The sequence below is a fragment of the Globicephala melas genome, chromosome 10, assembly GCF_963455315.2.
Source record: "Globicephala melas chromosome 10, mGloMel1.2, whole genome shotgun sequence".
NCBI lineage: Eukaryota > Metazoa > Chordata > Mammalia > Artiodactyla > Delphinidae > Globicephala > Globicephala melas.
Genome location: NC_083323.1, coordinates 5,595,650 through 5,610,839, shown reverse-complemented (window position 1 = coordinate 5,610,839; position 15,190 = coordinate 5,595,650). Strand labels below are relative to the sequence as shown.

At 50.1% G+C, this 15,190-nt stretch overlaps 1 protein-coding gene across 1 annotated transcript in view; it reads right to left on the bottom strand.

Moving 5' to 3' along the window:
- Positions 1–15,190, bottom strand: part of LOC115852689 (EF-hand calcium-binding domain-containing protein 6) — a 126,554-nt gene that overhangs the window by 51,877 nt on the left and 59,487 nt on the right. The window contains exons 6-7 of the mRNA XM_070046470.1: positions 13,200–13,318; positions 4,271–4,459 (exon numbers count right to left, since the gene is read on the bottom strand). Coding sequence (XP_069902571.1) covers positions 4,271–4,459; positions 13,200–13,318 — 308 coding nt within the window. The remainder of the gene's footprint in view (positions 1–4,270; positions 4,460–13,199; positions 13,319–15,190) is intronic.

Genomic DNA, 15,190 nt, shown 5'->3' with positions numbered 1-15,190 from the left:
AGGGAGGTCAAGGACCCAGTGGGGATTTACCCCTGGAAGACCTCTCTGGGCCCAGGGACAGCCAGCGCCAAGGCCCTGAGGCAGGAATGCAGGAGCAGGAGCCAAGGAGGGCAGAGAGTCTAGTCAGTGAGTGCTGATGGTGGCGGGGGTCCAGGTCCTTTGTTCTTAAGAAGCACAGCCCATAATTTGCGTGTCTGAGTTGGGAAACCAGAAGCTGTTATGTCTTCATGTACCTTCTCCCATTTATTTTTCTCAACAGCCCTACAAGGGAGGAGGGTAATTATCATCCCCGTTTTATAGGAAGAAGACAGTGCCGGCCTGTGCGGCGTCCGGGCTCAGCCAGCTCTCCCCTGCTGGGACAGAGGCAGCGTCCGACTGTAACTCCTGATCGTGTTCGAGGGCTGATTTTCTTAGGAATGTGTTCAAGTTTCTGATTCAGTCTTTCAGGAAAATTCTTCCCAGACTTAAAAAAAATTATTGATAAGGGAATAAAAAAGTGTGGACATTTTTAGGAATAAACAGTCTTACACCTGACCTACAGGGGGTGGGTTATATTCCATGAACTCGCTCATCCAGGCCCCAGGAAGCTCGTCCTACCACACTGAGCACTGTGTCCGTCTGACTTGAGCTCGGCTGTGAGGTTCCTACTCAGGGAAAAGGATATGCCAGAAACTCCAAACACGAACTCTTTGCTGGTAATCGTCTACCACCTCCGATGTGTATTTGTGGATACATGTCCACAAACTGTTCCTTGAGTGCCTGGAAGAAATCACCCATGGCAACAGAGAAGTCGGAAATCAGAAGAGGGGAAGCGGAGGGAATACTTGGGGGGAGAGGGAGGCTTGGACCCTGAAGCTACGTGGGTCACCGTCTCCCTCCCCTGCTGGCCTCCGGGTCCGAGCTGGCTGATGTGAGTCTTCGAGAAGCTGATACAAATGAGCTGCAGTAACTGTCCGGGGAATGTATCCCAAGGGGAGCAACACCCTGGATTCCCTCACAGGTGTACTTTGAATTCCGTCCCATCCTACAACATGATTACTCGTGATCACAACTATTATATTCCACTTAATCCTTCAAAATGAAAGTAAATGAAGGTATAAAAAAAATCAAAACTTTTTTTGAGATACATATTTTTAGAAAATTGAGGCGTTCAGTATTTCTTGGACTGGTTTCCAGGCAGTAATTATTTCCCTCGCAGGATAAATAAGTGAGGATTCGGAGCTCTGATCACGCCACGCTGCCAGGCAGAACCCGCGTCAGCCCACACAGTGTCTGGTCCCTGGTCTGGACCACGAGACAGAAGCCCGAAGAGGGCAGTGGCACGGCCGGTGGACGGCCGCAGAGCCCCTCACACACAGCCCGGCCGGCACGCTGGAGAGAACCCTGTGCAGCCCGGCTGGGTTTGCTCCTGTGTCTCGCAATTTGCATTTGAGAACAGCCGGCTGAGCTTCCGCGGCTAGTTCACTATTGCTGGTCTGACTCTGGAAAATAAATAGGGGTTTAGAAAAGGATTCTTCTGAATTTTTAAAATGTATTCAGGCCATTTCAAACAAAATTAAACCTCTTAGATTTAAGAGGCAAACATAAAATTTCAGTCACTTGAATGAACACGACTCCTGTTTCTTAATCTTATCAAAGCTTCAGTATAAATGAGGAGGTTAAAAGTCCTAGAAACACTGCATCTGATGGGTTATCTGGAAGACCCACTGACACCAAAATTGAAAAGTGGGCCATCCTGAAGGGCAAAGTGACTTGACAATTTCGGAATCTGACATCTTTGAGGAAACAGAAGCCCGTCGTGAATTTTTACGCATTGGGCTTGATTTCTTTGGTAAGAGAGCGTGATGGTGGGAGGGGACCGGATGAGTGTGAATCAGTTTTCGGAGCTTGATGATCTGAAACGCTTCGTCCAGTGGCACGTAGTTCTCCCAGCTACAGATCCACGATCGCACAATAAACAGAAACAAGAAGAGAAAGACCATGCGGACGATGCTGAGGATGTGAGATCCCTCCCAGAGCCTCGTTACTCACAAGTGGCAGGAGAGAGGGAAGGGGAGACACGTGTGGGTAATGAGGCCAGCCCTGTCTGGGAAAGATAAATTCCACGTTTTCGTTACTTTTATGGCATATTTGATATTTATACCAATCTTGGGCATATTTTTACTTGAAATTTCACCAACTCCATTCTCTGCCTTCGGGCTTTATAACTCAGTAACTTAGACATAATTCAGGGGTGTGTTCAAACTGCCCTTCTCTTAAACCCCATTCAGCCATTGCATTTCGTCCCTGTGTCCTTGGAGTGCTTCTTTCCTCTGGGGATTCGTTAGTAACAGCTCATTCACTCATTCAGAGATGATGGGGACAGAGAGGTGAAGTGACAGACAGGAGATGGACAGACACACAGATGAGAGTGCCAGGGAGGTAAGCCTCTGGAGCAGGGAGCAGGGTCCCAGGCCTGGGGAGTGCTGGTGGGCGGCCACCCAGGACCGAGACTGATTGAGAAAGTCTGTCCCATCCCTTTAGGGTCACATCAAATGCAGCAACATTTTCTCCTATGTTCCTTTTTTTTTTGAGGCATAATTGACATATAACATATTAGTTTCAGGTACACAACATAATGATTTGATATCTGTATACACTGTAGGATGTATAGTTACCGTCCATCACCATCCGTAGGATGAGAACTTTTAAGATTTACCTTCTTAGCGCCTTTCAAATACGCAGTACAGTATTCCTAACGATAGTCACCTTGCTGTGCATCACACCCCCAGGACCTATTTCTATCCTAATGGAAGTTGTGCTTTTTGACCCACTTCACCCACTTCGGCATCCCACGCTACCCTCACCTCTGGCAACTGCCAATCTGTTTTCTGTATCTATGAGCTTGGGTTTTTTTTTTTTTTTTTAAAGATTCCACATGTAAGTGAGATCATATGGTTTTTGTCTTTCTTTGTCTGACTTATTTCACTTGGCATAATGCCCTCAAGGTCCAGCTGTGTTATCGCAAATAGCAATATTTCATTCTTTTCTATGGCCGAATAATATTCCATTGTATATGTATGTACCACATTTTCTTTATCCATTGTTTTAGAATTTTAAAACACGGCATTAGTGACTAGTTTCATTAGTGACTACTTTTAAACTTTGAAAGGAATCACGCGCAGTCCCACCATCCAAATACAACACGACACCTTCTGTACAGCATCTTGTGGACAGGCACATACATTCGGTGTAGCTCCAATCATGGTATACAGACTGTTTATTTATTTATTTTGGCTACACCACGGGACACTCGGGATCTTAGTTCCCCAACCAGGGATCGAATCCGAGCCCCCTGCAGTGGAAGCGTGGAGTCCTAACCACTGGACCGGCAGGGAAGTCCCTATACAGACTGTTTAAAACTTCATTGCCAATTAGCCTTCTATCAGACATTCCCACAGTGTCCGAGGCGATGCTTGAAACTGGCATACACCACCTCATATTCCTTGGGGCCACGCTCTGTAAGCCAGGCCCTCATCTGGGATGGACTTTTTTTTTTTTTTTTGCAGTACGCGGGCCTCTCACTGCTGTGGCCCCTCCCACCGCAGAGCACAGTCTCCAGACGCGCAGGCCCAGCGGCCACGGCCCACGGGCACCAGTCGCTCTGCGGCATGCGGGATCCTCCAGGACCGGGGTACGAACCCGTGTCCCCTGCATTGGCAGGCGGACCCTCAACCACTGCGCCACCAGGGAAGCCGACAGGTGTCCTTTTGTTGCTGCTGTTGAAAACACACTGCAAGTCATACCTTCCACCTGCTAAACTGCTGGCCTCTTCCGCATTATTTCTTTGGGATAAAGTCCCCAAAGTTGAACTGCTGAGTTAAAGAATGTGTCTGTTCCTTCATTCATTCGCTGGACAAATACTCACTGGGTGCCTACTAGGCGTCAAGCACTGCTCTGAACCGGGTAGAGACAGCATGTCCTCGTGGAGCCTGCATTCTACTTGCCCAGAGGAGGGGCCAGGGGCTTAGGCTAGTAAACACCTCAAAGGTTCAGTTCTCAAGGGTGACCTGAGAGTGTGACTGGGTAGGGTGGCGTAGGCTTATAGCTCTTTAACTCCTTTGTAGCTTTGTGACTTAGCGCCGATTTCTAGAATCTACAGCAGTGAACCAGTATTACAATTTCACGGCAGCTTTGCCAGCACCGGGAGGTACCACTTCAGAACAAACAGTGCTGCAAGGGTCAACGAGGAACGGACGCCGGCCCCCGGGCCGTGTGCTCACAGACTCACCCGGCCGGCACGGCCCTCTCCGTGCTCTGCTCCTTCATCTCTTCTTGCACCTGCTGTGGCTTCGTGAAATGACCCATGAAGTTGAAATAATCCTCTGCGTAGGGCTGATGAATAGCCGCTGAAGAGTTAACCCCCAATTTCTGTAAAACTTCTTGGTAAGTAATGTGCCCTCTTCCCTCGGTGTCGTACCTTTAAAGACAAACAAACAAAACTCTCACCAGTGCGAGGTGCTCAGGGCTTTAACACCGTCTGCACTCCGTCTGCCTGGCTCCTCACACCCCGTGTACTCTGCAGGCCTGCAGCACCGGCCTCCCCGGGGGTCAGGAACGCAGGATCCTGAGCCTCACCCCAGACCTGAGCTGGACCTGCTCGTAACAAGACCCTCAGGCGATCCACAGGCTCATCAATCAACAGGAAGGTCACCTCACACAAGGTGATCTTGGACCACCCCAAGAGAGCAACCGGATTCATCCTCTGTCATTCTGTTAGAAATCCGATTGTGACCACGGAAAATTAAAACCAACCCTTCCTTAATTCAACGGTCTTTTATTGAGCACCTACATGTAAGAGGAACTATGCTAAGGTTCAGAAGAAAATCCGTCAAAAAGCATATTCAGGGGCTTCCCTCGTGGTGCAGTGGTTGGGAGTCCACCTGCCGATGCAGGGGACGCGGGTTCGTGCCCCGGTCCGGGAAGATCCCACGTGCCGCGGAGCGGCTGGGCCCGTGAGCCATGGCCGCTAAGCCTGCGCGTCCGGAGCCTGTGCTCCGCAACGGGAGAGGCCATGGCGGTGACAGGCCCGCATACCGCAAAAAAAAAAAAAAAAAAAAAAAAGCATATTCAATCTTAAAACTCAAATAAATGAATGCCACTTGATTCCAATTCCCCATTTCCTCTTTGAAGAGATGCCAATTACACACAACCAATGAGAGAGACTAGTAAGGAAAACAAGATAAGAATTATGTTATGTACCTTTTATGTCATTTTCTATTATTGGGATTTTTCTAAATTGTAATTCATTTTAAAAAAGGCATAATGGAGGGTTTTTATCTCCCAACATCATTCGAATAGAATAGAATTACTTCAATAAAAATTTTTAAGGCAAATTGCCAATTTTCTTTAAAGAAAAGAAGCATTTATTTTCACGGAAAGATCTCGGTCCTCCTCTAACCGATAAAAATGGCATTTCCGGCGGTGCTTTTCCCAGATGAACTCAGCGTTCCGAGGGCTGAGGCGGTATTTGCACAATGTCTGGGGCTTCACGCTGCATCCGGCTGCTGTCGGTGCCTGTGGGACGGAGCCAGGCGCCCTGGGCTCTCCTGTGTGAAGCAGGGCCCCCTCTGCTCTCCGCCGCCGGCCAGATGCTGCAGGACCACACGCTGGCCGCCGCCCCAGCACTGGGTCCCCTGCGACCCTCCCAACTGAGTAACGATGAGGAGAACGGATTTATTTACCCGACTTTCCTGTCCTCAAGGGCTGGGGTGCTGGGTGGAGGACGAGGGGTGAGAAGTTCCCGAGGCCCCCCTGCCCACCCCTCCCCCTGCGGCCCCCCTGGGCCTCGCGTCTCACCTCCGCCTGCCTCCCAGCATCCAGGCCTGCTTTCATCAGGGACTCCGTCCTAGAAGGTGAGGAGAGTCCCCTCCTGCGACGGAGGGGCAGGGAGGGCAGCGATGTCTGAGCCGCCAGCTCACCGGCCTCGAGTCGCCGGCCAGGTCCCGCCACCCGCCCGGGCTCGGTTTCCTCGCCTGGCCTGCAGCACGGAGGGGGAGGGCACTCTGAGACCTGCTGGCTGGAATCATGCCCCCAGTGGCGTCGTTGTTACTAAGGGTTTGGGAAGCCCTCCCAGACCTTTCCAGGCGTCTGTTATTAGTACGACCTTAGTGCCTGCAACCCCCAAAAGTACCATTCTACCTTTATTCAGTGAATTTTCCTTCTAAAACAAAACAAAGCCACCCACCCACCAGAGGAAGCCCGAGGCTTGTAGTGGCTTTATGTGCCAGGCGGCACGAAGGGCCAGTGCCTCTAGCAAGTGGCTTCTCCTACTGCTGGTGACGGGACAGCTGCAGGAAGGAGAGTCTAGTTCTCCATCAGTGCACCTGGGAAGGGGAGGGTTGCCATTTCTTGAGCTCCTAGGGCGATCCCAGGGCCGTGGGTCTTTCCCTGAGCTGCATCAGGCCTGTGACCAGCCTGATGCCACCAGAGTGCTGCTGTGATGCAACTCTATAAAGACACCCCTAGAAGAAAGCTCCCCAAGGGGGCTCCCCACCCCTACAGGGGGCTCCTGAGAGAACGTGCACAGACCACCCGCCTGACAAGCAAGGCCTGGCCAGCAGGGCGCCTCTTCTGGGACCTCTCTCTCGTCCTGAGGCAAAAGCACTGTGTCTCTGCCTCCCCTGGATCCCTGTAGCCTGTGGTGAGGACCGGGGAGCGGGGTGAGCGCGGGTGGAGGCTGGGACCAGGGCCTGGTGTTTGCCGCTGCCATTCGCCACCCAAAGGCTCAACCACATCCCACCTCTGCTTCCCCCGCTTCAGTCCAGGTCTTCCCTCCCTGCTTGACGGTGGGTTTCTCGAGGAGAGACCATGCCTCGTTTATCCTGATGGGCGAACCCACAGTTCCCAGCAACATGCCTCGCAAAACTTCCTTATCGATACCTGGTTGCTGAGCAATGAACGTGAAGGGCACGTGTCCCTAAGGAAGGCCTGCCATCCCCGCGGGCAACGCTCACGAGATTCCCAACAACAAATTCTCAATCGTGACACTTGAACTGAATGGAGAGACACTTCTTAATTACTTCATTAATAAAGATCATAAACATTCTATTCACATCTCCAAGGAACAGAAGACCAGATTGCACAACTGCAACTAAAATATTGTTATGAATGTGAATAATAAGAGAGTTAATTCAGCTTACATAACCTCACCCTTCATCATATAATCCTTTGTGTCACATTAAAAAAAATCAACTTGCCTGTAAAGGTTGAATTTTAAAAGGGTTCGGCAACAGATGTGCCAAGAAAAATGTGCACATAAACAGAGGACCCATAAAAACTCGCATTTGCACACGGCAATGGCCACTAATTTATGGCATAATCAGATTACTCTGCCCATCTATTGTACACACAGCAATTTGGTTGTACACATGATCTGAATATGTTCACATCGATTGCTGTGCTGTGAAAGTCTGACCCTTTCATGCTCAGTTTAGCACTTGATTCTTACATAAATGACAGAAGAATCTTCCAGCACCACTGACCCCAGATTGAGAGGGTCTGGTGCAAGCTCTACTGACGACCCAGGCCTGCAGCAGAGGGAGACGTGGCCCTTACGCAGCTTGGACTGAGGGATTCTCTCGGGGACCACCATCTGTGAGGGTGGTCCGATGGCTCAGAGAGCTGCCCTTCAGAGCACACAATGTCCAGCTGCCCAAGGGGGCAGTGCCCAATGGCACATTCAGCCAGTCCTGGTGGAGCCACAGATGAGACACCATGGGCTCCATCCCCATCCAGGGCCACAATCCCGCCCTTACGCTCCCCAATAAGTGGCGGTCTGGCCTTGGATGAAGCCACGCCAGAGATGGGAAACCCGCTCCTTCAGGGACTGCCCAGTGGAGTTCTAGACGACGTTAGTCACGAAGGCGTCCTTTATGCGGAGCTAAGGGCCTGTCCATCTAGTCCCTCCACGTGCAGCTCTTCTAACTCATCCCCGACCATCACGTCCCATTCGATCCTCTCTTTTCTGAACTGTTCCTTCAACCTTTTCAAATCCTTTCCCACCCAGAGGCTCTCCTGGTCCAGGTGTTCCACCAGCAAGGCACAGGGTAGGTTCTCTCTAGACACTGCGTTGGTTGAGGCAACAGAGATGACCCAGCTTCATGTTAACCGACAGTCATATGTCTTCCCGTGGGCCGATGCACATGACACCGGGACTTTTTAATAGTCTTTGCCTTTTATATTGGAATACTAACATACAATTACCTACCCAAACAAGAAATGTGCATAAATTGGGCATTAATTATCTCCCGAACATTCTGCCAGGTCTGCGTGATCAGCTGGTTGCACACGACCGGCATCTATACGCAAGTTTCCCAGGCTGCTGCTGTCCTACCTGAGTCGTCTGTGCATTTTTATAATACACTGGCTTCATAGTTTTTCAGAAAAGTTGGTTTTAGATCTAAAATAGTGGAGTTCTACCCAATGGAACGAGGCTACAGAAGGGGCTCAGGACACTGAGTGCCCCCGAAGGGCGTGTCCCCCAGGGCTCTGTGCCCTGGTCCTGGGGTGCCCTGTGCCCGGCAGGCTCTGGGTCTCAGGCTCTTCTGATGGAAGCGGCATCCTTCCTCTTCCATCCCAGGGACCTCCCACTCCCCCGGCTCTGGGCCTCTCTGCTCACTAGGACGCCCTTTCCCCACCTCTGGCGAATGACTGTTTCTTAAGACTCAACTCAGGCATCGCACCTCCTGGGGGTCTCTCTCTGAACACCCCCAGCCCGGGCTGCCCAGCCTCTCCCTCCTGGCACGCAGCTGCTGTCTTCCCGGCCGAGTCGCGAGCAACCTGAGGGTGGAGGCTTCCTTCATCTCTGGAGCCCCAGAATATAGCACAGGGCTTGCAACTTAGAAAGTTTCAAGAAAATCCTGCTCAATGATTGCTCCGATGAATGAATGGATGGCTGGATGCACTTTCACCTTGTAATCTATTCTCCGCAGTCTCTCCAAAACCAAGCGCGTTGCTCCTGAAATCTTGTGCTGAAAGATCCTGCCTGGCTTCAGTTACCAGGTTTCCTTTCCCAGCGGCCTCCTTCAGCCTTGACGGTTGTGTACCTTTAACCCTCAGTGAGCCAGGCTCGCTTAACATGCACGTGCTCCCCACTCTGTCCGCCCCTGTGCAGTTAGCTGGGGCCACGGGCTGTGGGCAGAAGTGTGTCCTTCTGGGCCGAAGCCCGCCGAAGCCCGTGTGCGGTCCTGTGCTCTGCAGGTCCCGGGGGACCCTGCTGAGGGATGAGGCCACAACTGGAAGCCAGATCCCAAGTCACCACTTGGAAGAGAACCGTCCAGAAGAACCGCTAGACATGCTAGACTTCATGTGAATAAGAACTAAGCACGCATGTGCCAGGTCACTGAGATGTGGGAGTTAATGCACTAATTTACTTCCAGCGTAAACGAGACCTGCCAGGCTAACCCGGAGCTCTGAAAGCGTGAGCTTCACAGGTGCTTCGTAAATGTCGAGTGAACAATGGATGCTGACAATTTCTTGTCTATATTCTCCCTATTTTCTAATCTGTGTTTTCGAAAGAGCTGAACGTTATTTTCCTACTCACTTCCAGCTACCCAGTTCTGGCGGGGGCTTTCCTCGTCTCACTAGCAGACCCCGGGAGCTGGCAGAGTGTCACGTTGGCCCCAGCTGCTCCCTGCCTTGCCGGGGGTCCCTGTCACTCCCGCCGGGTGGGAGAATGCCTCTCCCCCTGTACGGGCGACTGCAGGAGGCTCCTGGTGCCTGCGCAGCCTGGCGCGGGCCACCACCTTGCCGCCTAGCCCTCCTGCTTCGTAAGGCAGGCGGGGACTTGGAGGGAGTGGACCAGGGTAAGTCAGGGTCAGCAAACGCTGAGCCATTGAGAGGAGCAGGCCAGGAGGTGGAATGAGGGTGAGGACGGCTAACCGAGATCATGGAAACGCCTAGAAAATGGATGAAAAAAACCACACCACCAAGTCTATCCTCTCTGCTGAGTGGGGTACGGCTGCTTTCTTGCTGTTGTCTTTTCTTTTCCTTTATGCTTCTCTGGATTTTCTGAGTCTTCTAAAATGAGTGTGCATTAATATTGTAATCAGAAAATAATTTCAAATCTATATGATCTTTTTGCTACTAATTTTTATGCTTATCTATGCCACGTACCCTTTTTATATCATTTGGTCCCCATTGCCATCCCACTGGAGAGATTACTGAAGCTCAGAGAAGGTGAGCCACTGGCCCAAGGTCACATAGCTCAGTCTGGGCGCCATGGGTCAGGGTGCAGGCCCCCTCAGAGCACAGCCCCTCAGCTGCGGGTTCACTTCCTAAATCTCTCTCACACCTGTCACTTCCGTCCCAGTCCTCCAGGCACCACCCAGGGAAGACAGCCCTGAATTCACCTCTGTGCCTCCCTCCCCGTCTCTGGCAATTCATCCTCCTCCCCGTGGCCAGAGTGATCTTTCTGGAACGTGGACCTGCCTCCCTCTTTCCCCACTAAACAGTTGGCCTTCAGGATGGGGTCCCCACCTCGCCCTGCCCTTCATGATGTGGTTCAGCTGATGTGCAGCCTCCCCTTCTGCCTGGCCACCCAGGTGACCCCGCAGCCCTGGAATGTGACACACCCTTTGCCCTTTGGCTGGACGTTCATCTGGTGGCTCTCGACCCCGCGCTTGCCCTTTGCACATCTTCCCAGCTGCCCCCCGGCTGCGCCCAGGGAGCTGTGCCCTTGGAGGTGGGAAGAGGGCAGGGCCAGGCTGTTCCCAGGGGACCTGCTGTCATGGCCCCGTAGCTCCGGCTCAGCACAGCAGTCGAGGTTCCCGCAAATTCCGAGACAGCATCAGGAGTGGAGGCAATTTCCTGGTCTCCAAATAATACCGCCTCCCCTTTGCCCTGCAGTCGCTGGTGGGGAGCAGCTCCCTTATCTCTGTGTAACCTCCCCCGCTTGCTCTTCCAGCCCGGGGCGCAGCAGCCTCCCGGCCTCTGAGTAGCAGCGCAATCCCCTTGCAGACTTCTGGTCTCCCCAGCCTCCCTTGCAGGGGTGCAGCCATCGAGGGATTCTGGCCAAAAGAATTTGGGCAAAGTGACGGCCATGTTCCCAGGCCTGGTCCTTACAAAGCTGACCAGAGGGTCCTCTGTGCTCTGTTCCCTTCTCTGCTGGCAGACACATAAGATCCAGGGGTGGTGGGACTCCTGGTCCCTGAATGACTGTGAACACAGCTCCCCAACACCCACACTACATTTTGGCATCATTATGGGGCAAGCCCCTGGGATGCTGGCCTTGTTTGTTACCGCAGCCAGCCTACCCTGATCCATACACCACTTGAGCTAACTCAGCAGGGCAGAGTGAGGCACAGAGAAGTTAAGTAACTTGACAGGGGCCACACAGCTGTGAGGGGTGGAGGCATATCTGGCTGCAGAGCTCTCAACCACTCACCATCCATGGCAAACAGCCGGCTAAACAAAAGTAGATGAAATTCTCATCTCAAACAGTTTTCAGCACAGGGTAGATATTTGTGTATTTAATCATGTTAATACGTGTATAAAGAAACTTTAGCCAAAAGCAACAGTGAGTGTCTCCCTCCCATGAACATGGAACCTTGCTCTGTCCCCCATCGGGAAGAGGGCTAAGCGTGCTCTCCTTCCTCACGGGGACACCTGACTCCTACACCCCTCATTCTTGCAGCTCGCCCCGTCCCTCCCTGATGGAGACCACAGTCTCCCGAGGCCCACACCCCACCAACCCCTTTTCTGAACGGCTTCCTGACTAGTCTTCCTAAAGCGTGGCTTGACCCACATCACATTTTGTCGTTTCCGAATGACTCGTTACTACTCTGCCAGAAAGGGAGGACTGCGGCCAGGTGATCAGCCTCGCCTTTCCTTCCTCAGCCTGGAGCCCAGGCACTGCTTGGAGAATGCCTCACCCGTCCTCCTGGCCCGTGGGTCAGGCAGCCCTCCTTCCCCATCTGGACCTTTGGAACAATTTCAGCTCCTCTCCCACCATGACAGCCTCCTGCTCTTCCACGGCCCCCAGCACCCCTACTTTTGTCTCCCTTTCTGCTCGACATGTCCCTCCTCTGGCATTTATAACAGGCGACTCTGCACCCTGGTATTGGGGTGAATGCTTCCTGCCCCCTGACAGCTCCCCGAGCATCAGGACCACACAGTCACCTCCACATCATCCACAGGTCTACATGGTGAGAGCTCCATGCATTTGGCCGCTGCACCCCATCTTCTGATTACTCAGATGGACCCACTCATCTAGTCCCTCAAAAGAGAAAACGGGCAGGGAGACCAAATTGTCCCTGAGTTGGAACTGACCTAAAACAAAACAAAACAAAACAAAAAAGAAACCAAGGATTTTGTAAGAACTTCAAGTTGCTTTTCTAAATTAGACACAAAACAGCCTAATTCTAAACTCGGCCAACATTGCAGCTTTCCCCTTTGAACAGATGAAAAGCTGAAATACTACACGGACTGCTCCATGGGCTTGCCTCTGAGAGGACATGCAATACTGGGGTACGATCCTGCGGGGATGCAAGTGGCAGCTAACATATAATGAAGAAGGAAGTAATTCAAAGACAGAGCTGGAACTTGGAAATGGACCGCATTGTCAGTGCACCTTGAAACTTAAACATCTACACAGGGAATGTTGTAACTGGGGGCCTGGTTCAAAAACAGCTAAACCTAAAGCACATTTTGAAAAATGTAGTCAACGTTAGGTACAATTTTCAGTTTAAGACACTCTTGGGAAACCACTCCAAGGTACCAAAACTTTGGTGATTTTCTTCCAGCAAATTACTGATCTATAAAACAGTTGTGCAACATTGATTTCCATCTTTAGGTGATGGGGAGAGACCGCTTTTCCCTTTACCCATTGCAGATCTGTCTGCTGAGCTACTTGTATTAGAGTTAAGTCTTTGGGGAGGGACTTAGTTCTCTGAAACAGTAAAAGGATGTGGTTGAACTCCCGGTTCCTTGGAAATGCGAAACTCTCAAGTCTAGTATTTAATACTGGTGACAAGTGTTTACCTGGCTCCCCATGTTCCTGAAGGCCAGCCTGTTGGCCAAGGCTTCTTTCTACGGGGGAACAGGACAGATACAACCGCAGGAAAACCACTCCTGGTCCCACCTGACCCCTGAGGAGTGACGAAAGCCGGTGCTGAATTTGGCCATCCGGAATGAAAAGCCAGTCTTCAGACATCACTCACCTCATCCAAAGCTTCTCACATTCTCTGGGTGTGAGGGGAATATCAAAGCCATACAGCGCGTTCTTTACATCCCGTCGTCGAAGAATGCCGTTGCCCTCATTGTCGGTTTCGATAAAATTCTACAATATTCCAAGGCGGCATTTAGTAACATGCATAATTGCTCAGACAGTAAACAAGCTTTTCAATAGTCAGTATCTGGAACAAGCTAAGACATTTTTCTCCCATTCCTCCTGCTTAAAAACCTTTTAATCTATGTCCTAGATACCCTCCCGATTCCTCTAAAGAAGGTGATCGAGCAAAACACGAACAAGTGTTAACACCGAGGAGGGGCTTATTTCTGGGTAATGAGTGGTCTCAGGTGTGTGGCTTGGATTCTTCTCTGACCAACAACTTGGGATCAAACACTGTTAGAAATAAGAGTCAACCAGAGCCTGGGAAATGAGGCGTAGCCCACACTGCTGAGGTTATCACAACTGGGGATCAAACACTGTTAGAGATAAGAGTCAAGCAGAGCCTGGGGAGTGAGGCGCAGCCCACACTGCTGAGGTCATCATCTCCACGATGCAGCGAAGTTGGCTGCCCGGCTGTCTGTCAGAGGGGAAATGAGGGACGTGAGACTCTGGTTGTTGTGACACGATGGTATGGTACCATTTTAATATCTCCGAGGGGTGCAAAAGGCATCTGGGGATTTGTCACCACAGACTAGAAGAGCAGGTAGCACAGGGCGTTCCACTGTGTCTTAAATTGTTTCCGAACAATAGCTCATTCGCTCCTCCTTCTAATACACTATGAGGGAGACACAGTGGGTCCATCTCCCAAGTCCTCTGCGAGCATCATACCTAATGGTGAAACCACGAAACATTCCCTGTAACATCAGGAACCAGGCAAGAATATCTCTATCGCCCTCTATTCATCATTGTACTGGAGGTGCCCGCCAGTGTAGTTAGGCAAGTTAAAATTGTTAAAAGGTGTAAAAATAGGGCAGGGAGAAATACAATTGTCATTTATTCACAAATGACATGACTGTATATATAAGAATACAAGGAATCCATAAATAAATTATTACACTAAGAGGCTTTGGCAAGAAATCTGGATTCTATATCAATACATAAAATTATCCACATTTTTATATCTCAGACATGGAAAATGAATTTAAAAAATAACATTTACAGTAGCATCAAAAATAGAAAGTTTGAGGAATAAATCTTATAAATGATTGTAAGACTTCTACACAGGAGTGTCTAAAACTTTTTTGAAAGAAGTCAGACAGGGAAAGACAGATACTGTATGGCTTCACTTCAATGTGGCAACTAAAAAATACAAATGAACAAACAGAACAAAACAGGAACAGAGTTATAGATGCAAAGAACAAACAGGTGGTTACCAGAGAAGAGGGGGCTGGGAGGAGGAAAGAAATCGGTGAGGGCGATTAAGCGGTACAAACTTCCAGTTGCAAAATAAATGAGTCACAGGGATGAAAGCTGCAGTGTGGGGAATACAGTCAATAACTAAGTAACCTCTTTGTGGTGACACACCATAACTAGACTTATCCTGGTGATCATTGTGAAATGAACAGAAGAAAAATCACTATGTTGTGTAACAGGAACTAACATAGTGTTTTAGGTCAATTATACTCTAAAAACAAAGAAACAAGCATACAAACAATTCATAGAAAAAGAGATCAGATTTGTGATTACCAAAAGCAAGGGGTGCGGGGAGGGGGAATTGGATGAAGGTGGTCAACAGGTACTACAAACTTCCGGTTCTAAGATAAATAAGTACTAGGGATGTAATGTACAACATGATAAATATCATGAATACAGCTGAATATAATGAACACAGCTGTACGTATAACATATATATAATATATAACACATCTGTATGTTATATACGAAAGTTAAGAGACTAAAACCTAAGAATTCTCATCACACACATTTTTTTCTATTTCTTTAATTTCATATTTATATGAGATGATAGATGTTCACTAAACT